Source organism: Somniosus microcephalus, chromosome 6 (genome assembly GCF_052327205.1).
Source record: "Somniosus microcephalus isolate GS21.2 chromosome 6, FLI_Smic_1.0, whole genome shotgun sequence".
Lineage (NCBI taxonomy): Eukaryota > Metazoa > Chordata > Chondrichthyes > Squaliformes > Somniosidae > Somniosus > Somniosus microcephalus.
This window is the reverse complement of record NC_140992.1, coordinates 159,861,332-159,885,409: the sequence shown is the minus strand read 5'-3', so window position 1 is coordinate 159,885,409 and position 24,078 is coordinate 159,861,332. Positions and strand designations below refer to the sequence as shown.

Here is a 24,078-nt window from a genome sequence, read left to right as displayed (position 1 = left end):
GGGCCCTGAGTGAGGCGGTGACCGGGCGCAGTGAGGCGGTGACCGGGCCCTGAGTAAGGCGATGACCGGGCTCAGTGAGGCGATGACCGGGCTCAGTGAGGCGATGACCGGGCTCAGTGAGGCGATGACCGGGCCCTGAGGGAGGCGATGACCGGGCTCAGTGAGGCGATGACCGGGCTCAGTGAGGCGATGACCGGGCTCAGTGAGGCGATGACCGGGCTCAGTGAGGCGATGACCGGGCTCAGTGAGGCGGTGACCGGGCTCAGTGAGGCGATGACCGGGCTCAGTGAGGCGGTGACCGGGCTCAGTGAGGCGGTGACTGGGCCCTGAGTGAGGCGGTGACCGGGCCCTGAGGGAGGCGGTGACCGGGCTCAGTGAGGCGATGACTGGGCCCTGAATGAGGCGGTGACCGGGCTCAGTGACGCGATGACTGGGCCCTGAGTGAGGCGGTGACTGGGCCCTGAGGGAGGCGGTGACTGGGCCCTGAGTGAGGCGATGACCGGGCTCTGAGTGAGGCGGTGACCGGGCCCTGAGGGAGGCGGTGACCGGGCCTAGTGAGGCGGTGACCGCGCCGAGTGAGGCGGTGACCAGGCTCAGTGAGGCGATGACTGGGCACTGAGTGAGGCGATGACCGGGCTCAGTGAGGCGATGACCGGGCCCTGAGTGAGGTGGTGACCGGGCTCAGTGAGGCGATGACCGGGCTCTGAGTGAGGCGGTGACCAGGCTCAGTGAGGCGGTGACCGGGCCCTGAGTGAGGCGATGACCGGGCTCTGAGTGAGGCAGTGACCGGGCTCAGTGAGGCGATGACTGGGCCCTGAGTGAGGCGGTGACCGGGCCCTGAGGGAGGCGGTGACCGGGCTCAGTGAGGCGGTGACCGGGCCGAGTGAGGCGGTGACCGGGCTCAGTGAGGCGGTGACTGGGCCCTGAGTGAGGCGATGACCAGGCCCTGAGTGAGGCGGTGACCGGGCCCTGAGGGAGGCGGTGACCGGGCCCTGAGTGAGGCGGTGACCGGGCCCTGAGTGATGTGGTGACCGGGCCCTGAGTGAGGCGATGACCGGGCCCTGAGTGAGGCGGTGACCGGGAGCTGAGTGAGGCGATGACCGGGCCCTGAGTGAGGCGGTGACCGGGCCCTGAGTGAGGCGATGACCGGGCCCTGAGTGAGACGGTGACCGGGCCCTGAGTGAGGCGGTGACCGGGCCCTGAGTGAGGCGGTGACCGGGCCCTGAGTGAGGCGGTGGCCGGGCCCTGAGTGAGGCGGTGACTGGGCCCTGAGTGAGGCGGTGACCGGGCTCAGTGAGGCGATGACCGGGCCCTGAGTGAGGCCGTGACCGGAGTCTGAGTGAGGCGGTGATCGGGCCCCGAGGCAGTGACCGGTCCCTGAGTGAGGCGCTGACCAGGCTCAGTGACGCGATGACTGGGCCCTGAGTGAGGCGGTGACCGGGCTCAGTGAGGCGATGACTGGGCCCTGAGTGAGGCGGTGACCAGGCTCAGTGAGGCGATGACTGGGCCCTGAGTGAGGCGGTGACAGGGCTCAGTGAGGCGGTGACCGGGCTCAGTGAGGCGGTGACCGGGCCCTGAGTGAGGCGGTGACCGGGCTCAGTGAGGCAGGGACCGGGCTCAGTGAGGCGATGACCGGGCCCTGAGTGAGGCAGTGACCGGGCCCTGAGTGAGGCGGTGACTGGGCCCTGAGGGAGGCGGTGACTGGGCCCTGAGAGAGGCGGTGACTGGGCCCTGAGGGAGGCGGCGATCGGGCTCAGCGAGCCGATGACTGGGCCCTGAGGGAGGCAGTGACTGGGCCCTGAGAGGGGCGGTGACTGGGCCCTGAGAGAGGCGGTGACCGGGCCCTGAGGGAGGCGGTGACCGGGCCCTGAGGGAGGCGGCGATCGGGCTCAGCGAGCCGATGACTGGGCCCTGAGGGAGGCAGTGACTGGGCCCTGAGAGGGGCGGTGACTGGGCCCTGAGAGAGGCGGTGACCGGGCCCTGAGGGAGGCGCTGACCGGGCCCTGAGGGAGTCGGTGACCGGGCGGAGTGAGGCGGTGACCAGGCTCAGTGAGGCGATGACCGGGCCCTGAGGGAGGTGGTGGCCGGGCGGAGTGAGGCGGTGACCGGGCTCAGTGAGGCGGTAACCGGAGCCCTGAGTGAGTCGGTGACCAGAGCCCTGAGTGAGGCGGTGACCGGAGCCCAGAGTGAGGCGGTGACCAGTGCCCGAGAGATGCAGTGACTGGTCTCAGACTGAGGCGATCGGTCTCAGAGTGCAGCAGTGACCGGTGCCCGGCTGTGATCATTCACTGTGTGAGGCAGTGACCGCTCCCTGATTAATGCAGTGACCGGTCTTAGAGTGATCTCCGAGTGAGGCGGTGATCAGTCCCCGAGTGAGGTGGTGACCGGAGCCTGAGTGAGGCGGTGACCGGAGCCTGAGTGAGGCGGTGACCGGAGCCCTGAGTGAGGCGGTGACCGGGCCCTGAGTGAGGCGATGACCGGGCTCAGTGAGGCGGTGACTGGGCCCTGAGGGAGGCGGTGACCGGGCCCTGAGGGAGTAGGTGACCGGGCCCTGAGGGAGGCGGTGACCGGGCCCTGAGGGAGGCGGTGACCAGGCGGAGTGAGGCAGTGACCAGGCTCAGTGAGGCGATGACCGGGCCCTGAGGGAGGCGGTGACCGGGCCCTGAGGGAGGCGGTGCCCAGGCTCAGTGAGGCGATGACCGGGCCCTGAGGGAGGCGGTGACCGGGCCCTGAGGGAGGCGGTGCCCAGGCTCAGTGAGGCGGTGACCGGGCTCAGTGAGGCGATGACTGGGCCCTGAGGGAGGCGGTCACTGGGCTCAGTGAGGCGGTGACCGGAGCCCTGAGTGAGTCGGTGACCGGAGCCCTGAGTGAGGCGGTGACCGGGCCCTGAGTGAGGCGGTGACCGGGCCCTGAGTGAGGCGGTGACCGGGCCCTGAGTGAGGCGGTGACCGGGCCCTGAGTGAGGCGGTGACCGGGCGCAGTGAGGCAGTGACCGGGCTCAGTGAGGCGATGACTGGGCCCTGAGTGAGGCGGTGACCGGGCGCAGTGAGGCGGTGACCGGGCCCTGAGTAAGGCGATGACCGGGCTCAGTGAGGCGATGACCGGGCTCAGTGAGGCGATGACCGGGCTCAGTGAGGCGATGACCGGGCCCTGAGGGAGGCGATGACCGGGCTCAGTGAGGCGATGACCGGGGTCAGTGAGGCGATGACCGGGCTCAGTGAGGCGATGACCGGGCTCAGTGAGGCGATGACCGGGCTCAGTGAGGCGGTGACCGGGCTCAGTGAGGCGATGACCGGGCTCAGTGAGGCGGTGACCGGGCTCAGTGAGGCGGTGACTGGGCCCTGAGTGAGGCGGTGACCGGGCCCTGAGGGAGGCGGTGACCGGGCTCAGTGAGGCGATGACTGGGCCCTGAATGAGGCGGTGACCGGGCTCAGTGACGCGATGACTGGGCCCTGAGTGAGGCGGTGACTGGGCCCTGAGGGAGGCGGTGACTGGGCCCTGAGTGAGGCGATGACCGGGCTCTGAGTGAGGCGGTGACCGGGCCCTGAGGGAGGCGGTGACCGGGCCTAGTGAGGCGGTGACCGCGCCGAGTGAGGCGGTGACCAGACTCAGTGAGGCGATGACTGGGCACTGAGTGAGGCGATGACCGGGCTCAGTGAGGCGATGACCGGGCCCTGAGTGAGGTGGTGACCGGGCTCAGTGAGGCGATGACCGGGCTCTGAGTGAGGCGGTGACCAGGCTCAGTGAGGCGGTGACCGGGCCCTGAGTGAGGCGATGACCGGGCTCTGAGTGAGGCAGTGACCGGGCTCAGTGAGGCGATGACTGGGCCCTGAGTGAGGCGGTGACCGGGCCCTGAGGGAGGCGGTGACCGGGCTCAGTGAGGCGGTGACCGGGCCGAGTGAGGCGGTGACCGGGCTCAGTGAGGCGGTGACTGGGCCCTGAGTGAGGCGATGACCAGGCCCTGAGTGAGGCGGTGACCGGGCCCTGAGGGAGGCGGTGACCGGGCCCTGAGTGAGGCGGTGACCGGGCCCTGAGTGATGCGGTGACCGGGCCCTGAGTGAGGCGATGACCGGGCCCTGAGTGAGGCGGTGACCGGGCGCTGAGTGAGGCGATGACCGGGCCCTGAGTGAGGCGGTGACCGGGCCCTGAGTGAGGCGATGACCGGGCCCTGAGTGAGACGGTGACCGGGCCCTGAGTGAGGCGGTGACCGGGCCCTGAGTGAGGCGGTGACCGGGCCCTGAGTGAGGCGGTGGCCGGGCCCTGAGTGAGGCGGTGACTGGGCCCTGAGTGAGGCGGTGACCGGGCTCAGTGAGGCGATGACTGGGCCCTGAGTGAGGCGGTGACTGGGCTCAGTGAGGCGGTGACTGGGCTCAGTGAGGCGATGACCGGGCTCAGTGAGGCGGTGACCGCGCTTAGTGAGGCGGTGACCAGGCTCAGTGAGGCGGTGTCCGGGCCCTGAGTGAGGCGATGACCGGGCCCTGAGTGAGGCGGTGACCGGGCCGAGTGAGGCGGTGACCGGGCTCAGTGAGGCGGTGACTGGGCCCTGAGTGAGGCGGTGACCGGGCTCAGTGAGGCGATAACTGGGCCCTGAGTGAGGCGGTGACCGGGCCCTGAGGGAGGCGGTGACCGGGCCCTGAGGGAGGCTGTGACCGGGCTCAGTGAGGCGGTGACCGGGGCCCGAGGGAGGCGGTGACCGGGCTCAGTGAGGCGATGACCGGGCCCTGAGTGAGGCCGTGACCGGAGTCTGAGTGAGGCGGTGATCGGGCCCCGAGGCAGTGACCGGTCCCTGAGTGAGGCGCTGACCAGGCTCAGTGACGCAATGACTGGGCCCTGAGTGAGGCGGTGACCGGGCTCAGTGAGGCGATGACTGGGCCCTGAGTGAGGCGGTGACCAGGCTCAGTGAGGCGATGACTGGGCCCTGAGTGAGGCGGTGACAGGGCTCAGTGAGGCGGTGACCGGGCTCAGTGAGGCGGTGACCGGGCCCTGAGTGAGGCGGTGACCGGGCTCAGTGAGGCAGGGACCGGGCTCAGTGAGGCGATGACCGGGCCCTGAGTGAGGCAGTGACCGGGCCCTGAGTGAGGCGGTGACTGGGCCCTGAGGGAGGCGGTGACTGGGCCCTGAGAGAGGCGGTGACTGGGCCCTGAGGGAGGCGGCGATCGGGCTCAGCGAGCCGATGACTGGGCCCTGAGGGAGGCAGTGACTGGGCCCTGAGAGGGGCGGTGACTGAGCCCTGAGAGAGGCGGTGACCGGGCCCTGAGGGAGGCGCTGACCGGGCCCTGAGTGAGGCGGTGACCGGGCGGAGTGAGGCGATGACCGGGCCCTGAGTGAGGCGGTGACTGGGCCCTGAGAGGGGCGGTGACTGGGCCCTGAGAGAGGCGGTGACCGGGCCCTGAGGGAGGCGCTGACCGGGCCCTGAGGGAGGCGGTGACCGGGCGGAGTGAGGCGGCGACCAGGCTCAGTGAGGCGATGACCGGGCCCTGAGGGAGGTGGTGACCGGGCGGAGTGAGGTGGTGACCGGGCCCTGGGGGAGGCGGTGCCCAGGCTCAGTGAGGCGATGACTGGGCCCTGAATGAGGCGATGACCAGGCTCAGTGAGGCGGTGACCGGGCTCAGTGAGGCGGTGACCGGAGCCCTGAGTGAGTCGGTGACCAGAGCCCTGAGTGAGGCGGTGACCGGAGCCCAGAGTGAGGCGGTGACCAGTGCCCGAGAGATGCAGTGACTGGTCTCAGACTGAGGCGATCGGTCTCAGAGTGCAGCAGTGACCGGTGCCCGGCTGTGATCATTCACTGTGTGAGGCAGTGACCGCTCCCTGATTAATGCAGTGACCGGTCTTAGAGTGATCTCCGAGTGAGGCGGTGATCAGTCCCCGAGTGAGGCGGTGACCAGAGCCTGAGTGAGGCGGTGACCGGGCCCTGAGTGAGGCGATGACCGGGCTCAGTGAGGCGGTGACTGGGCCCTGAGGGAGGCGGTGACCGGGCCCTGAGGGAGGCGGTGACCGGGCCCTGAGGGAGGCGGTGACCGGGCCCTGAGGGAGGCGGTGACCGGGCCCGGAGGGAGGCGGTGACCGGGCCCTGAGGGAGGCGGTGACCGGGCGGAGTGAGGCAGTGACCAGGCTCAGTGAGGCGATGACCGGGCCCTGAGGGAGGCGGTGACCGGGCGGAGTGAGGCGGTGACCGGGCCCTGAGGGAGGCGGTGCCCAGGCTCAGTGAGGCGATGACCGGGCCCTGAGGGAGGCGGTGACCGGGCCCTGAGGGAGGCGGTGCCCAGGCTCAGTGAGGCGGTGACCGGGCTCAGTGAGGCGATGACTGGGCCCTGAGGGAGGCGGTGACTGGGCTCAGTGAGGCGGTGACCGGAGCCCTCCCAGAGTGAGGCGGTGACCGGTGCCCGAGAGATGCAGTGACTGGTCTCAGACTGAGGCGATCGGTCTCAGAGTGCAGCAGTGACCGGTGCCCGGCTGTGACCATTCAGTGTGTGAGGCAGTGACCGCTCCCTGATTAATGCAGTGACCGGTCTTAGAGTGATCTCCGAGTGAGGCGGTGACCGGGCCCTGAGTGAGGCAGTGACCAGGCCCCGGAGTGAGGTGGTGACCGGAGCCCTGAGTGAGGCGGTGACCGGGCCCTGAGTGAGGCGGTGACTGGGTCCTGAGTGAGGCGGTGACCGGGCTCAGTGAGGCGATGACTGGGCCCTGAGTGAGGCGGTGACCGGGCTCAGTGAGGCGGTGACCGGGCTCAGTGAGGCGATGACCGACTCAGTGATGTGATCACTGGGCCCTGAGTGAGGCAGTGACCAGGCCCCGGAGTGAGGTGGTGACCGGAGCCCTGAGTGAGGCGGTGACCGGGCCCTGAGTGAGGCGGTGACTGGGTCCTGAGTGAGGCGGTGACCGGGCTCAGTGAGGCGGTGACTGGGCTCAGTGAGGCGGTGACCGGGCCCTGAGCGAGGCGATGACCGGGCTCAGTGAGGCGATGACCGGGCCCTGAGTGAGGCGGTGACCGGGCTCAGTGAGGCGATGAACGGGCTCAGTGAGGCGGTGACCGGGCCCTGAGTGAGGCGGTGACCGGGCTCAGTGAGGCAGTGACCAGGCTCAGTGAAGCGATGACTGGGCCCTGAGGGAGGCGGTGACCGGGCCCTGAGTGAGGCGATGACCTGGCTCAGTGAGGCGATGACCGGGCCCTGAGTGAGGCGGTGACCGGGCTCAGTGAGGCGATGACCGGGCCCTCAGTGAGGCGATGACTGGGCCCTGAGTGAGGCGATGACCCGGCCCTGAGTGAGGCGGTGACCGGGCCCTGAGTGAGGCGGTGACTGGGCCCTGAGGGAGGCGGTGACTGGGCCCTGAGAGAGGCGGTGACTGGGCCCTGAGGGAGGCGGCGATCGGGCTCAGCGAGCCGATGACTGGGCCCTGAGGGAGGCAGTGACTGGGCCCTGAGAGGGGCGGTGACTGGGCCCTGAGAGAGGCGGTGACCGGGCCCTGAGGGAGGCGGTGACCGGGCCCTGAGGGAGGCAGTGACCGGGCGGAGTGAGGCGGTGACCGGGCCCTGGGGGAGGCGGTGCCCAGGCTCAGTGAGGCGATGACTGGGCCCTGAATGAGGCGGTGACCGGGCCCTGAGTGAGGCGGTGACCGGGCCCTGAGTGAGGCGGTGACCGGGCCCTGAGTGAGGCGGTGACCGGGCGCAGTGAGGCAGTGACCGGGCTCAGTGAGGCGATGACTGGGCCCTGAGTGAGGCGGTGACCGGGCGCAGTGAGGCGGTGACCGGGCCCTGAGTAAGGCGATGACCGGGCTCAGTGAGGCGATGACCGGGCTCAGTGAGGCGATGACCGGGCTCAGTGAAGCGATGACTGGGCCCTGAGTGAGGCGGTGACCGGGCGCAGTGAGGCGGTGACCGGGCCCTGAGTAAGGCGATGACCGGGCTCAGTGAGGCGATGACCGGGCTCAGTGAGGCGATGACCGGGCCCTGAGGGAGGCGATGACCGGGCTCAGTGAGGCGATGACCGGGGTCAGTGAGGCGATGACCGGGCTCAGTGAGGCGATGACCGGGCTCAGTGAGGCGATGACCGGGCTCAGTGAGGCGGTGACCGGGCTCAGTGAGGCGGTGACTGGGCCCTGAGTGAGGCGGTGACCGGGCCCTGAGGGAGGCGGTGACCGGGCTCAGTGAGGCGATGACTGGGCCCTGAATGAGGCGGTGACCGGGCTCAGTGACGCGATGACTGGGCCCTGAGTGAGGCGGTGACTGGGCCCTGAGGGAGGCGGTGACTGGGCCCTGAGTGAGGCGATGACCGGGCTCTGAGTGAGGCGGTGACCGGGCCCTGAGGGAGGCGGTGACCGGGCCTAGTGAGGCGGTGACCGCGCCGAGTGAGGCGGTGACCAGGCTCAGTGAGGCGATGACTGGGCACTGAGTGAGGCGATGACCGGGCTCAGTGAGGCGATGACCGGGCCCTGAGTGAGGTGGTGACCGGGCTCAGTGAGGCGATGACCGGGCTCTGAGTGAGGCGGTGACCAGGCTCAGTGAGGCGGTGACCGGGCCCTGAGTGAGGCGATGACCGGGCTCTGAGTGAGGCGGTGACCGGGCTCAGTGAGGCGATGACTGGGCCCTGAGTGAGGCGGTGACCGGGCCCTGAGGGAGGCGGTGACCGGGCTCAGTGAGGCGGTGACCGGGCCGAGTGAGGCGGTGACCGGGCTCAGTGAGGCGGTGACTGGGCCCTGAGTGAGGCGATGACCGGGCCCTGAGTGAGGCGGTGACCGGGCCCTGAGGGAGGCGGTGACCGGGCCCTGAGTGAGGCGGTGACCGGGCCCTGAGTGATGCGGTGACCGGGCTCAGTGAGGCGGTGACTGGGCCCTGAGTGAGGCGATGACCGGGCCCTGAGTGAGGCGATGACCGGGCCCTGAGTGAGGCGGTGACTGGGCCCTGAGAGGGGCGGTGACTGGGCCCTGAGAGAGGCGGTGACCGGGCCCTGAGGGAGGCGCTGACCGGGCCCTGAGGGAGGCGGTGACCGGGCGGAGTGAGGCGGTGACCAGGCTCAGTGAGGCGATGACCGGGCCCTGAGGGAGGTGGTGACCGGGCGGAGTGAGGTGGTGACCGGGCCCTGGGGGAGGCGGTGCCCAGGCTCAGTGAGGCGATGACTGGGCCCTGAATGAGGCGATGACCAGGCTCAGTGAGGCGGTGACCGGGCTCAGTGAGGCGGTGACCGGAGCCCTGAGTGAGTCGGTGACCAGAGCCCTGAGTGAGGCGGTGACCGGAGCCCAGAGTGAGGCGGTGACCAGTGCCCGAGAGATGCAGTGACTGGTCTCAGACTGAGGCGATCGGTCTCAGAGTGCAGCAGTGACCGGTGCCCGGCTGTGATCATTCACTGTGTGAGGCAGTGACCGCTCCCTGATTAATGCAGTGACCGGTCTTAGAGTGATCTCCGAGTGAGGCGGTGATCAGTCCCCGAGTGAGGTGGTGACCGGAGCCTGAGTGAGGCGGTGACCGGAGCCTGAGTGAGGCGGTGACCGGAGCCTGAGTGAGGCGGTGACCGGAGCCCTGAGTGAGGCGGTGACCGGGCCCTGAGTGAGGCGATGACCGGGCTCAGTGAGGCAGTGACTGGGCCCTGAGGGAGGCGGTGACCGGGCCCTGAGGGAGGCGGTGACCGGGCCCTGAGGGAGGCGGTGACCGGGCCCTGAGGGAGGCGGTGCCCAGGCTCAGTGAGGCGGTGACCGGGCCCTGAGGGAGGCGGTGCCCAGGCTCAGTGAGGCGGTGACCGGGCTCAGTGAGGCGGTGACTGGGCTCAGTGAGGCGGTGACCGGAGCCCTGAGTGAGGCGGTGACCGGAGCCCAGAGTGAGGCGGTGACCGGTGCCCGAGAGATGCAGTGACTGGTCTCAGACTGAGGCGATCGGTCTCAGAGTGCAGCAGTGACCGGTGCCCGGCTGTGACCATTCACTGTGTGAGGCAGTGACCGCTCCCTGATTAATGCAGTGACCGGTCTTAGAGTGATCTCCGAGTGAGGCGGTGACCGGGCCGAGTGAGGCGGTGACCGGGCTCAGTGAGGCGATGACCGGGCCCTGAGTGAGGCGGTGTCCGGGCTCAGTGAGGTGGTGACCGGGCCCTGAGTGAGGCGGTGACCGGGCCCTGAGTGAGGCGGTGACCGGGCCCTGAGTGAGGCGGTTACCGGGCCCTGAATGAGGCGGTGACCGGGCTCAGTGAGGCGGTGACCGGGCCCTGAGTGAGGCGGTGACCGGGCCCTGAGTGAGGTGGTGACCGAGCCCTGAGTGAGGCGGTGACCGGGCCCTGAGTGAGGCGGTGACTGGGCCCTGAGGGAGGCGGTGACCGGGCTTAGTGAAGCGATGACTGGGCCCTGAGTGAGGCGGTGACCGGGCGCAGTGAGGCGGTGACCGGGCGCAGTGAGGCGGTGACCGGGCGCAGTGAGGCGGTGACCGGGCTCAATGAGGCGGTGACTGGGCGCAGTGAGGCGGTGACCGGGCCCTGAGTGAGGCGATGACCGGGCTTAGTGAGGCGATGACCGGGCCCCTGAGGGAGGCGGTGACCGGGACCTGAGTGAGGGGATGACCGGGCCCTGAGTGAGGCGGTGACCGGGCTAAGTGAGGTGGTGACCGGGCCCTGAGGGAGGCGGTGACCGGGCCCTGAGTGAGGCGGTGACCGGGCCCTGAGTGAGGCGGTGACCGGGCCCTGAGTGAGGCGGTGACCGGGCCCTGAGTGAGGCGGTGACCGGACCCTGAGTGAGGAGGTGACCCGGCTCAGTGAAGCGATGACTGGGCCCTGAGTGAGGCGGTGACCGGGCGCAGTGAGGCGGTGACCGGGCCCTGAGTAAGGCGATGACCGGGCTCAGTGAGGCGATGACCGGGCTCAGTGAGGCGATGACCGGGCCCTGAGGGAGGCGATGACCGGGCTCAGTGAGGCGATGACCGGGCTCAGTGAGGCGATGACCTGGCTCAGTGAGGCGATGACCGGGCCCTGAGTGAGGCGGTGACCGGGCTCAGTGAGGCGATGACCGGGCCCTCAGTGAGGCGATGACTGGGCCCTGAGTGAGGCGATGACCCGGCCCTGAGTGAGGCGGTGACCGGGCCCTGAGTGAGGCGGTGACTGGGCCCTGAGGGAGGCGGTGACTGGGCCCTGAGAGAGGCGGTGACTGGGCCCTGAGGGAGGCGGCGATCGGGCTCAGCGAGCCGATGACTGGGCCCTGAGGGAGGCAGTGACTGGGCCCTGAGAGGGGCGGTGACTGGGCCCTGAGAGAGGCGGTGACCGGGCCCTGAGGGAGGCGGTGACCGGGCCCTGAGGGAGGCAGTGACCGGGCGGAGTGAGGCGGTGACCGGGCCCTGGGGGAGGCGGTGCCCAGGCTCAGTGAGGCGATGACTGGGCCCTGAATGAGGCGGTGACCGGGCCCTGAGTGAGGCGGTGACCGGGCCCTGAGTGAGGCGGTGACCGGGCGCAGTGAGGCAGTGACCGGGCTCAGTGAGGCGATGACTGGGCCCTGAGTGAGGCGGTGACCGGGCGCAGTGAGGCGGTGACCGGGCCCTGAGTAAGGCGAATACCGGGCTCAGTGAGGCGATGACCGGGCTCAGTGAGGCGATGACCGGGCTCAGTGAAGCGATGACTGGGCCCTGAGTGAGGCGGTGACCGGGCGCAGTGAGGCGGTGACCGGGCCCTGAGTAAGGCGATGACCGGGCTCAGTGAGGCGATGACCGGGCTCAGTGAGGCGATGACCGGGCCCTGAGGGAGGCGATGACCGGGCTCAGTGAGGCGATGACCGGGGTCAGTGAGGCGATGACCGGGCTCAGTGAGGCGATGACCGGGCTCAGTGAGGCGATGACCGGGCTCAGTGAGGCGGTGACCGGGCTCAGTGAGGCGGTGACTGGGCCCTGAGTGAGGCGGTGACCGGGCCCTGAGGGAGGCGGTGACCGGGCTCAGTGAGGCGATGACTGGGCCCTGAATGAGGCGGTGACCGGGCTCAGTGACGCGATGACTGGGCCCTGAGTGAGGCGGTGACTGGGCCCTGAGGGAGGCGGTGACTGGGCCCTGAGTGAGGCGATGACCGGGCTCTGAGTGAGGCGGTGACCGGGCCCTGAGGGAGGCGGTGACCGGGCCTAGTGAGGCGGTGACCGCGCCGAGTGAGGCGGTGACCAGGCTCAGTGAGGCGATGACTGGGCACTGAGTGAGGCGATGACCGGGCTCAGTGAGGCGATGACCGGGCCCTGAGTGAGGTGGTGACCGGGCTCAGTGAGGCGATGACCGGGCTCTGAGTGAGGCGGTGACCAGGCTCAGTGAGGCGGTGACCGGGCCCTGAGTGAGGCGATGACCGGGCTCTGAGTGAGGCGGTGACCGGGCTCAGTGAGGCGATGACTGGGCCCTGAGTGAGGCGGTGACCGGGCCCTGAGGGAGGCGGTGACCGGGCTCAGTGAGGCGGTGACCGGGCCGAGTGAGGCGGTGACCGGGCTCAGTGAGGCGGTGACTGGGCCCTGAGTGAGGCGATGACCGGGCCCTGAGTGAGGCGGTGACCGGGCCCTGAGGGAGGCGGTGACCGGGCCCTGAGTGAGGCGGTGACCGGGCCCTGAGTGATGCGGTGACCGGGCCCTGAGTGAGGCGATGACCGGGCCCTGAGTGAGGCGGTGACTGGGCCCTGAGAGGGGCGGTGACTGGGCCCTGAGAGAGGCGGTGACCGGGCCCTGAGGGAGGCGCTGACCGGGCCCTGAGGGAGGCGGTGACCGGGCGGAGTGAGGCGGTGACCAGGCTCAGTGAGGCGATGACCGGGCCCTGAGGGAGGTGGTGACCGGGCGGAGTGAGGTGGTGACCGGGCCCTGGGGGAGGCGGTGCCCAGGCTCAGTGAGGCGATGACTGGGCCCTGAATGAGGCGATGACCAGGCTCAGTGAGGCGGTGACCGGGCTCAGTGAGGCGGTGACCGGAGCCCTGAGTGAGTCGGTGACCAGTGCCCGAGAGATGCAGTGACTGGTCTCAGACTGAGGCGATCGGTCTCAGAGTGCAGCAGTGACCGGTGCCCGGCTGTGATCATTCACTGTGTGAGGCAGTGACCGCTCCCTGATTAATGCAGTGACCGGTCTTAGAGTGATCTCCGAGTGAGGCGGTGATCAGTCCCCGAGTGAGGTGGTGACCGGAGCCTGAGTGAGGCGGTGACCGGAGCCTGAGTGAGGCGGTGACCGGAGCCCTGAGTGAGGCGGTGACCGGGCCCTGAGTGAGGCGATGACCGGGCTCAGTGAGGCAGTGACTGGGCCCTGAGGGAGGCGGTGACCGGGCCCTGAGGGAGGCGGTGACCGGGCCCTGAGGGAGGCGGTGCCCAGGCTCAGTGAGGCGGTGACCGGGCCCTGAGGGAGGCGGTGCCCAGGCTCAGTGAGGCGGTGACCGGGCTCAGTGAGGCGGTGACTGGGCTCAGTGAGGCGGTGACCGGAGCCCTGAGTGAGGCGGTGACCGGAGCCCAGAGTGAGGCGGTGACCGGTGCCCGAGAGATGCAGTGACTGGTCTCAGACTGAGGCGATCGGTCTCAGAGTGCAGCAGTGACCGGTGCCCGGCTGTGACCATTCACTGTGTGAGGCAGTGACCGCTCCCTGATTAATGCAGTGACCGGTCTTAGAGTGATCTCCGAGTGAGGCGGTGACCGGGCCGAGTGAGGCGGTGACCGGGCTCAGTGAGGCGATGACCGGGCCCTGAGTGAGGCGGTGTCCGGGCTCAGTGAGGTGGTGACCGGGCCCTGAGTGAGGCGGTGACCGGGCCCTGAGTGAGGCGGTGACCGGGCCCTGAGTGAGGCGGTTACCGGGCCCTGAATGAGGCGGTGACCGGGCTCAGTGAGGCGGTGACCGGGCCCTGAGTGAGGCGGTGACCGGGCCCTGAGTGAGGTGGTGACCGAGCCCTGAGTGAGGCGGTGAGTGGGCCCTGAGGGAGGCGGTGACCGGGCTTAGTGAAGCGATGACTGGGCCCTGAGTGAGGCGGTGACCGGGCGCAGTGAGGCGGTGACCGGGCGCAGTGAGGCGGTGACCGGGCGCAGTGAGGCGGTGACCGGGCTCAATGAGGCGGTGACTGGGCGCAGTGAGGCGGTGACCGGGCCCTGAGTGAGGCGATGACCGGGCTTAGTGAGGCGATGACCGGGCCCCTGAGGGAGGCGGTGACCGGGACCTGAGTGAGGGGATGACCGGGCCCTGAGTGAGGCGGTGACCGGGCTAAGTGAGGTGGTGACCGGGCCCTGAGGGAGGCGGTGACCGGGCCCTGAGTGAGGCGGTGACCGGGCCCTGAGTGAGGCGGTGACCGGGCCCTGAGTGAGGCGGTGACCGGGCCCTGAGTGAGGCGGTGACCGGACCCTGAGTGAGGAGGTGACCCGGCTCAGTGAAGCGATGACTGGGCCCTGAGTGAGGCGGTGACCGGGCGCAGTGAGGCGGTGACCGGGCCCTGAGTAAGGCGATGACCGGGCTCAGTGAGGCGATGACCGGGCTCAGTGAGGCGATGACCGGGCCCTGAGGGAGGCGATGACCGGGCTCAGTGAGGCGATGACCGGGCTCAGTGAGGCGATGACCGGGCTCAGTGAGGCGATGACCGGGCTCAGTGAGGCGGTGACCGGGCTCAGTGAGGCGGTGACTGGGCCCTGAGTGAGGCGGTGACCGGGCCCTGAGGGAGGCGGTGACCGGGCTCAGTGAGGCGATGACTGGGCCCTGAATGAGGCGGTGACCGGGCTCAGTGACGCGATGACTGGGCCCTGAGTGAGGCGGTGACTGGGCCCTGAGGGAGGCGGTGACTGGGCCCTGAGGGAGGCGGTGACCGGGCCGAGTGAGGCGGTGACCGGGCCGAGTGAGGCGGTGACCAGGCTCAGTGAGGCGATGACTGAGCCCTGAGTGAGGCGATGACCGGGCTCTGAGTGAGGCGGTGACCGGGCCCTGAGGGAGGCGGTGACCGGGCCTAGTGAGGCGGTGACCGCGCCGAGTGAGGCGGTGACCAGGCTCAGTGAGGCGATGACTGGGCACTGAGTGAGGCGATGACCGGGCTCAGTGAGGCGATGACCGGGCTCTGAGTGAGGCGGTGACCAGGCTCAGTGAGGCGGTGACCGGGCCCTGAGTGAGGCGATGACCGGGCTCTGAGTGAGGCGGTGACCGGGCTCAGTGAGGCGATGACTGGGCCCTGAGTGAGGCGGTGACCGGGCCCTGAGGGAGGCGGTGACCGGGCTCAGTGAGGCGGTGACCGGGCCGAGTGAGGCGGTGACCAGGCTCAGTGAGGCGGTGACTGGGCCCTGAGTGAGGGGATGACCGGGCCCTAAGTGAGGCGGTGACCGGGCCCTGAGTGAGGCGATGACCGGGCCCTGAGTGAGGCGGTGACCGGGCCCTGAGGGAGGCGGTGACCGGGCCCTGAGTGAGGCGGTGACCGGGCCCTGAGTGAGGCGGTGACCGGGCCCTGAGTGAGGCGATGACCGGGCCCTGAGTGAGGCGGTGACCGGGCGCTGAGTGAGGCGCTGACCGGGCCCTGAGTGAGGCGGTGACCGGGCCCTGAGTGAGGCGATGACCGGGCCCTGAGTGAGACGGTGACCGGGCCCTGAGTGAGGCGGTGACCGGGCCCTGAGTGATGCGGTGACCGGGCCCTGAGTGAGGCGATGACCGGGCCCTGAGTGAGGCGGTGACCGGGCGCTGAGTGAGGCGATGACCGGGCCCTGAGTGAGGCGGTGACCGGGCCCTGAGTGAGGCGATGACCGGGCCCTGAGTGAGACGGTGACCGGGCCCTGAGTGAGGCGGTGACCGGGCCCTGAGTGAGGCGGTGACCGGGCCCTGAGTGAGGCGGTGGCCGGGCCCTGAGTGAGGCGGTGACTGGGCCCTGAGTGAGGCGGTGACCGGGCTCAGTGAGGCGATGACTGGGCCCTGAGTGAGGCGGTGACTGGGCTCAGTGAGGCGGTGACTGGGCTCAGTGAGGCGATGACCGGGCTCAGTGAGGCGGTGACCGCGCTTAGTGAGGCGGTGACCAGGCTCAGTGAGGCGGTGTCCGGGCCCTGAGTGAGGCGATGACCGGGCCCTGAGTGAGGCGGTGACCGGGCCGAGTGAGGCGGTGACTGGGCTCAGTGAGGCGGTGACTGGGCCCTGAGTGAGGCGGTGACCGGGCTCAGTGAGGCGATAACTGGGCCCTGAGTGAGGCGGTGACCGGGCCCTGAGGGAGGCTGTGACCGGGCTCAGTGAGGCGGTGACCGGGCCCCGAGGGAGGCGGTGACCGGGCTCAGTGAGGCGATGACCGGGCCCTGAGTGAGGCCGTGACCGGAGTCTGAGTGAGGCGGTGATCGGGCCCCGAGGCAGTGACCGGTCCCTGAGTGAGGCGCTGACCAGGCTCAGTGACGCGATGACTGGGCCCTGAGTGAGGCGGTGACCGGGCTCAGTGACGCGATGACTGGGCCCTGAGTGAGGCGGTGACCGGGCTCAGTGAGGCGATGACTGGGCCCTGAGTGAGGCGGTGACCAGGCTCAGTGAGGCGATGACTGGGCCCTGAGTGAGGCGGTGACAGGGCTCAGTGAGGCGGTGACCGGGCTCAGTGAGGCGGTGACCGGGCCCTGAGTGAGGCGGTGACCGGGCTCAGTGAGGCAGGGACCGGGCTCAGTGAGGCGATGACCGGGCTCAGTGAGGCGATGACCGGGCCCTGAGTGAGGCAGTGACCGGGCCCTGAGTGAGGCGGTGACTGGGCCCTGAGGGAGGCGGTGACTGGGCCCTGAGAGAGGCGGTGACTGGGCCCTGAGGGAGGCGGCGATCGGGCTCAGCGAGCCGATGACTGGGCCCTGAGGGAGGCAGTGACTGGGCCCTGAGAGGGGCGGTGACTGGGCCCTGAGGGAGGCGGTGACCGGGCCCTGAGGGAGGCGCTGACCGGGCCTTGAGGGAGGCGGTGACCGGGCGGAGTGAGGCGGTGACCAGGCTCAGTGAGGCGATGACCGGGCCCTGAGGGAGGCGGTGACCGGGCGGAGTGAGGCGGTGACCGGGCCCTGGGGGAGGCGGTGCCCAGGCTCAGTGAGGCGATGACTGGGCCCTGAATGAGGCGATGACCAGGCTCAGTGAGGCGGTGACCGGGCTCAGTGAGGCGGTGACCGGAGCCCTGAGTGAGTCGGTGACCAGAGCCCTGAGTGAGGCGGTGACCGGAGCCCAGAGTGAGGCGGTGACCAGTGCCCGAGAGATGCAGTGACTGGTCTCAGACTGAGGCGATCGGTCTCAGAGTGCAGCAGTGACCGGTGCCCGGCTGTGATCATTCACTGTGTGAGGCAGTGACCGCTCCCTGATTAATGCAGTGACCGGTCTTAGAGTGATCTCCGAGTGAGGCGGTGATCAGTCCCCGAGTGAGGTGGTGACCGGAGCCTGAGTGAGGCGGTGACCGGAGCCTGAGTGAGGCGGTGACCGGAGCCTGAGTGAGGCGGTGACCGGAGCCCTGAGTGAGGCGGTGACCGGGCCCTGAGTGAGGCGATGACCGGGCTCAGTGAGGCGGTGACTGGGCCCTGAGGGAGGCGGTGACCGGGCCCTGAGGGAGGCGGTGACCGGGCCCTGAGGGAGGCGGTGACCGGGCCCTGAGGGAGGCGGTGACCAGGCGGAGTGAGGCAGTGACCAGGCTCAGTGAGGCGATGACCGGGCCCTGAGGGAGGCGGTGACCGGGCCCTGAGGGAGGCGGTGCCCAGGCTCAGTGAGGCGATGACCGGGCCCTGAGGGAGGCGGTGACCGGGCCCTGAGGGAGGCGGTGCCCAGGCTCAGTGAGGCGGTGACCGGGCTCAGTGAGGCGATGACTGGGCCCTGAGGGAGGCGGTCACTGGGCTCAGTGAGGCGGTGACCGGAGCCCTGAGTGAGTCGGTGACCGGAGCCCTGAGTGAGGCGGTGACCGGGCCCTGAGTGAGGCGGTGACCGGGCCCTGAGTGAGGCGGTGACCGGGCCCTGAGTGAGGCGGTGACCGGGCCCTGAGTGAGGCGGTGACCGGGCGCAGTGAGGCAGTGACCGGGCCCTGAGTAAGGCGATGACCGGGCTCAGTGAGGCGATGACCGGGCTCAGTGAGGCGATGACCGGGCCCTGAGGGAGGCGATGACCGGGCTCAGTGAGGCGATGACCGGGGTCAATGAGGCGATGACCGGGCTCAGTGAGGCGATGACCGGGCTCAGTGAGGCGGTGACTGGGCCCTGAGTGAGGCGGTGACCGGGCCCTGAGGGAGGCGGTGACCGGGCTCAGTGAGGCGATGACTGGGCCCTGAATGAGGCGGTGACCGGGCTCAGTGACGCGATGACTGGGCCCTGAGTGAGGCGGTGACTGGGCCCTGAGGGAGGCGGTGACTGGGCCCTGAGTGAGGCGATGACCGGGCTCTGAGTGAGGCGGTGACCGGGCCCTGAGGGAGGCGGTGACCGGGCTCAGTGAGGCGATGACTGGGCCCTGAGTGAGGCGGTGACCAGGCTCAGTGAGGCGATGACCGGGCCCTGAGTGAGGCGGTGACAGGGCTCAGTGAGGCGGTGACCGGGCTCAGTGAGGCGGTGACCGGGCCCTGAGTGAGGCGGTGACCGGGCTCAGTGAGGCAGGGACCGGGCTCAGTGAGGCGATGACCGGGCCCTGAGTGAGGCAGTGACCGGGCCCTGAGTGAGGCGGTGACTGGGCCCTGAGGGAGGCGGTGACTGGGCCCTGAGAGAGGCGGTGACTGGGCCCTGAGGGAGGCGGCGATCGGGCTCAGCGAGCCGATGACTGGGCCCTGAGAGGGGCGGTGACTGGGCCCTGAGAGAGGCGGTGACCGGGCCCTGATAGAGGCGGTGACCGGGCCCTGAGGGAGGCGCTGACCGGACCCTGAGGGAGGCGGTGACCGGGCGGAGTGAGGCGGTGACCAGGCTCAGTGAGGCGATGACCGGGCCCTGAGGGAGGCGGTGACCGGGCGGAGTGAGGCGGTGACCGGGCCCTGGGGGAGGCGGTGCCCAGGCTCAGTGAGGCGATGACTGGGCCCTGAATGAGGCGATGACCAGGCTCAGTGAGGCGGTGACCGGGCTCAGTGAGGCGGTGACCGGAGCCCTGAGTGAGTCGGTGACCAGAGCCCTGAGTGAGGCGGTGACCGGAGCCCAGAGTGAGGCGGTGACCAGTGCCCGAGAGATGCAGTGACTGGTCTCAGACTGAGGCGATCGGTCTCAGAGTGCAGCAGTGACCGGTGCCCGGCTGTGATCATTCACTGTGTGAGGCAGTGACCGCTCCCTGATTAATGCAGTGACCGGTCTTAGAGTGATCTCCGAGTGAGGCGGTGATCAGTCCCCGAGTGAGGTGGTGACCGGAGCCTGAGTGAGGCGGTGACCGGAGCCTGAGTGAGGCGGTGACCGGAGCCTGAGTGAGGCGGTGACCGGAGCCCTGAGTGAGGCGGTGACCGGGCCCTGAGTGAGGCGATGACCGGGCTCAGTGAGACGGTGACCGGGCCCTGAGGGAGGCGGTGACCGGGCCCTGAGGGAGGCGGTGACCGGGCCCTGAGGGAGGCGGTGACCAGGCGGAGTGAGGCAGTGACCAGGCTCAGTGAGGCGATGACCGGGCCCTGAGGGAGGCGGTGCCCAGGCTCAGTGAGGCGATGACCGGGCCCTGAGGGAGGCGATGACCGGGCCCTGAGGGAGGCGGTGACCGGGCGGAGTGAGGCAGTGACCAGGCTCAGTGAGGCGATGACCGGGCCCTGAGGGAGGCGGTGCCCAGGCTCAGTGAGGCGGTGACCGGGCCCTGAGGGAGGCGGTGCCCAGGCTCAGTGAGGCGGTGACCGGGCTCAGTGAGGCGGTGACTGGGCTCAGTGAGGCGGTGACCGGAGCCCTGAGTGAGGCGGTGACCGGAGCCCAGAGTGAGGCGGTGACCGGTGCCCGAGAGATGCAGTGACTGGTCTCAGACTGAGGCGATCGGTCTCAGAGTGCAGCAGTGACCGGTGCCCGGCTGTTACCATTCACTGTGTGAGGCAGTGACCGCTCCCTGATTAATGCAGTGACCGGTCTTAGAGTGATCTCCGAGTGAGGCGGTGACCGGGCCCTGAGTGAGGCAGTGACCAGGCCCCGGAGTGAGGTGGTGACCGGAGCCCTGAGTGAGGCGGTGACCGGGCCCTGAGTGAGGCGGTGACTGGGTCCTGAGTGAGGCGGTGACCGGGCTCAGTGAGGCGATGACTGGGCCCTGAGGGAGGCGATGACCGGGCTCAGTGAGGCGGTGACCGGGCTCAGTGAGGCGATGACCGACTCAGTGATGTGATCACTGGGCCCTGAGTGAGGCAGTGACCGGGCTCAGTGAGGCGGTGACCGGGCCCTGAGCGAGGCGATGACCGGGCCCTGAGTGAGGCGATGAACGGGCTCAGTGAGGCAGTGACCGGGCCCTGAGTGAGGCGGTGACCGGGCCCTGAGTGAGGCGGTGACCGGGCCCTGAGTGAGGCGGTGACCAGGCTCAGTGAAGCGATGACTGGGCCCTGAGGGAGGCGGTGACCGGGCCCTGAGGGAGGCGGTGACCGGGCCCTGAGTGAGGCGGTGACCGGGCTCAGTGAGGCGATGACTGGGCCCAGAGTGAGGCGATGACCCGGCCCTGAGTGAGGCGGTGACCCGGCCCTGAGTGAGGCGGTGACCGGGCTCAGTGAGGCGATGACTGGGCCCTGAGTGAGGCGATGACCGGGCCTGAGTGAGGCGGTGACCGGGCCCTGAGTGAGGCGATGACCGGGCTCAGTGAGGCGGTGACCGGGCCCTGAGGGAGGCGGTGACCGGGCCCTGACGGAGGCGGTGACCGGACGGAGTGAGGCGGTGACCGGGCTCAGTGAGGCGGTGACCGGGCCCTGAGTCAGGCGGTGACCAGCCGAGTGATGCAGTGACTGGTCCCTGAGTGAGGCGATGACCGGGTTCAGTGAGGCGACAACCGGAGTCCGCCGTAATTCAGCCATTGTGCCGCCGGATGGGGCGTGAGCCGGCTGAGCCAATGGGATGGCGGGTTCCTGGGGGCGGAGCTCAGAGCGCGGTCTGGTGGTTGGGCTGCCGGTTCGCGCAGAGGGAACGTGGGAGTGCGCGGAGGAGTCAATTTCATTGACGCGCAGGGGAGTCAGTCTCTGGTGCGCGTGTTAGACGCAGTATCGGAGGCGCGCGCGGTGGGTTGGGTCTCGGAGGCGCGCGTGGCGGGTTGACAGTCGAGGGTAGCGAGCGGTGGCGCCGAGTACAACCCGACCCGGACACCGAGCACCAGCCCCAGGCCACAGCCATGATCGAACGGCCGGATCCCGCCGCCTGTGGCCTCCCGGTGAGTAACGGGCCTGACACAGAGAGAGAGAGAGAACTGTACTTTTTGTTATGTAAGCTTTGGCAATATGGTTCCCTGTAAACTTTCATGCCAATAAAGCATTTGAATTGAATTGAATTGAATTGAGAGACAGAAGGGGAGAGAGAGACAGAAGGGAGGGAGAGAGAGAGAGAGAGAGAGAGACAGACTGGGGAAAGACCAAGAGGCAGAGTGCGTGAGTGTTGCAGAGATGGTTGGGGGCTGGGGAGGAGAGTGAGATGGTTGGGGGGGGAGAGAGAGAGGGACGGTGGAAGGGAGAGAGAGAGAGGGACGGTGGAGGGGAGAGAGAGAGAGAGAGAGAGAGACGGTGGAGGGGAGAGAGAGAGAGAGAGAGACGGTGGAGGGGAGAGAGAGAGAGAGAGAGACGGTGGAGGAGAGAGGGAGAGAGAGAGAGAGAGACGGTGGAAGGGAGAGAGAGAGAGAGACGGTGGAGGAGAGAGGGAGAGAGAGAGAGAGAGAATGTGGAAGGGAGAGAGAGAGAGAGAGAGAAAAAACCAAATAGGCTTTCTTCCAAAACACCGCACCGCCGACCATATCTATACCCTTCACACCCTCATTGAAAAACATATACACCAAACAAAAAATGGGAAAATATTCGCCTGTTTCATCGACTTCAAGAAAGCCTTTGACTCTATATGGCACGAAGGGCTCTATTATAAACTTCTTCAGTGTGGAATAGGGGGCAAAGTCTATGACCTTATTAAATCAATGTATCTGAAAAACAAATGCGGGGTCAAAATTGGAGACAAACGCACCGATTTCTTCACCCAGAGAAGAGGCGTCCGGCAGGGCTGCAATTTGAGCCCGACCCTGTTCAACATATACATAAATGAATTAGCAGACATGCTGGAGCAAAGCGAGTCACCAGGTCTCCGTCTCCTGGATGGAGAAGTGAAATCCCTGTTCTATGCGGACGACCTGGTTCTGCTGTCTCCCACAGAACAGGGATTACAGCAACAACTAGACCTACTCGACAAATACTGCCAAAATTGGGCTCTAACAGTAAATCTAAAGAAAACCAACATCATGATTTTTCAAAAAAGGCCCAGATGTCAGGAAAACAAATACCAGTTTACCCTCAGTGATACCACTATAGGACACACTATGAGCTACACCTACCTTGGTCTAACTATTACAGCATCAGGGAGCTTCAGCATAGCAGTGAATGCACTAAAAGAAAAAGCCCGAAGAGCCCTATATGCAATAAAAAGAAAATTCTACAACATCCAAATCCCAATCAAAATCTGGCTCAAAATATTTGACAGCATAATCCTGCCCATTGCACTGTACGGTAGTGAAGTATGGGGCCCGCTAAATCACCAAAGCTACACTAAATGGGAAAAACACACAATAGAAGCCCTACATGCAGAATTCTGCCGAAGCATCCTTCGCACCCAAAGAAAAACGCCAACAAATGCATGCAGAGCCGAACTAGGCAGATACCCACTGATAATAAACATCCAAAAACGAGCACTAAACTTCCTAAATCACCTCAAATCTAGCTCCCCAGACACCCTTCATTTCAAAGCCTTTCAGACCCAAGAGCTAAACCCAGAAAAGAGTCCCCTGAGTCAGCTGCTACTGAAACTAAGTACTCAGCCGGACCCTGACCAGCCCCAGACCAACACAACCGTCCAAACACCAATCCGAGTGAACCAAATCATTAAAAAATGCAAAGAAACCTACCTGGAACATTGGAACAAAATAACCGAAAGCCAAAGCAGATTAGAATGTTACCGGGCCCTAAAAAGAGAATATAAACTGGCAGACTACCTCACGACCATCAGAGACACAAAACAGAGACAGACCCTCACCAGGTACAGACTAAGCGACCACCAACTGGAAATTGAAAAAGGCAGATACAAGAAATCCTGGCAGCCTAGAGAGAATAGAATATGCGATCAATGTCTGGCCGGCGAGGTTGAAACAGAGATGCATTTCCTCCTAAAATGCGAAAAATTCAACACATCAAGAAACATATTATTCAACAAGCAAAGCCAAACAACCCCAGATTTCAAGGAATTGGATGACCTGTCAAAATTGAGATTAGTCCTAGGAGAAGGAGACAGACCATACCTTGGGGCCAAATATGTAACAACATGTCACAACCTGAGGACTGTTTAAAATTAAGACTGTTTAAAATTAATATTGAACGTACCAAATGAAGTACAAAGACTGTTTAAAATTAATATTGTTTAAAAGTAATATTGTATGTACCCAACAAATGTCAAATCGATTGACACCTACAGAATGTTGGAAAACTGTACCTTTTTGCTATGTAAGCTTTGGCAATATGGTTCTCTGTAAACTTTCATGCCAATAAAGCATTTGAATTGGAATTGGAATTGGACTGGGGCGGGAGAGAGAGAGAGAGAGACTGGGGCGGGAGAGAGAGACTGGGGCGGGAGAGAGCGAGGGACTGGGGCGGGAGAGAGAGAGGGACTGGGGAGAGAGAGAGAGAGAGAGGGACTGGGGCGGGAGAGAGAGAGAGGGACTGGGGCGGGAGAGAGAGACTGGGGCGGGAGAGAGAGAGGGACTGGGGCGGGAGAGAGAGAGAGACTGGGGCGGGAGAGAGAGAGAGAGAGACTGGGGCGGGAGAGAGAGAGAGAGAGACTGGGGCGGGAGAGAGAGAGAGAGAGACGGGGCGGGAGAGAGAGAGGGACTGGGGCGGGAGAGAAGGACTGGGGCAGGAGAGAGAGAGAGAGAGAGAGCCGGGGCGGGAGAGAGAGAGACGGGGCGGGAGAGAGAGAGGGACTGGGGCGGGAGAGAGAGAGACTGGGGCGGGAGAGAGAGAGAGACTGGGGCGGGAGAGAGAGAGATCGACACGAGATGTTCTGTCCTCCCCAACGTCTCC

The 24,078-nt window shown here is 67.0% G+C and overlaps 1 protein-coding gene across 2 annotated transcripts in view; it reads left to right on the top strand.

The window, feature by feature from the left end:
* Positions 1 to 20,919: 20,919 nt before the first annotated feature.
* The window catches only part of LOC147116141 (septin-7-like), an 845,307-nt gene continuing 842,148 nt past the window's right edge, over positions 20,920 to 24,078 (top strand). The window contains exon 1 of one of the 2 annotated variants that reach the window (XM_085990900.1): positions 20,920 to 21,185. In XM_085990900.1, coding sequence (XP_085847026.1) covers positions 21,147 to 21,185 — 39 coding nt within the window. In that variant the 5' untranslated portion in view covers positions 20,920 to 21,146. The remainder of the gene's footprint in view (positions 21,186 to 24,078) is intronic. The other variant, XM_085990901.1, reaches the window with a different exon arrangement.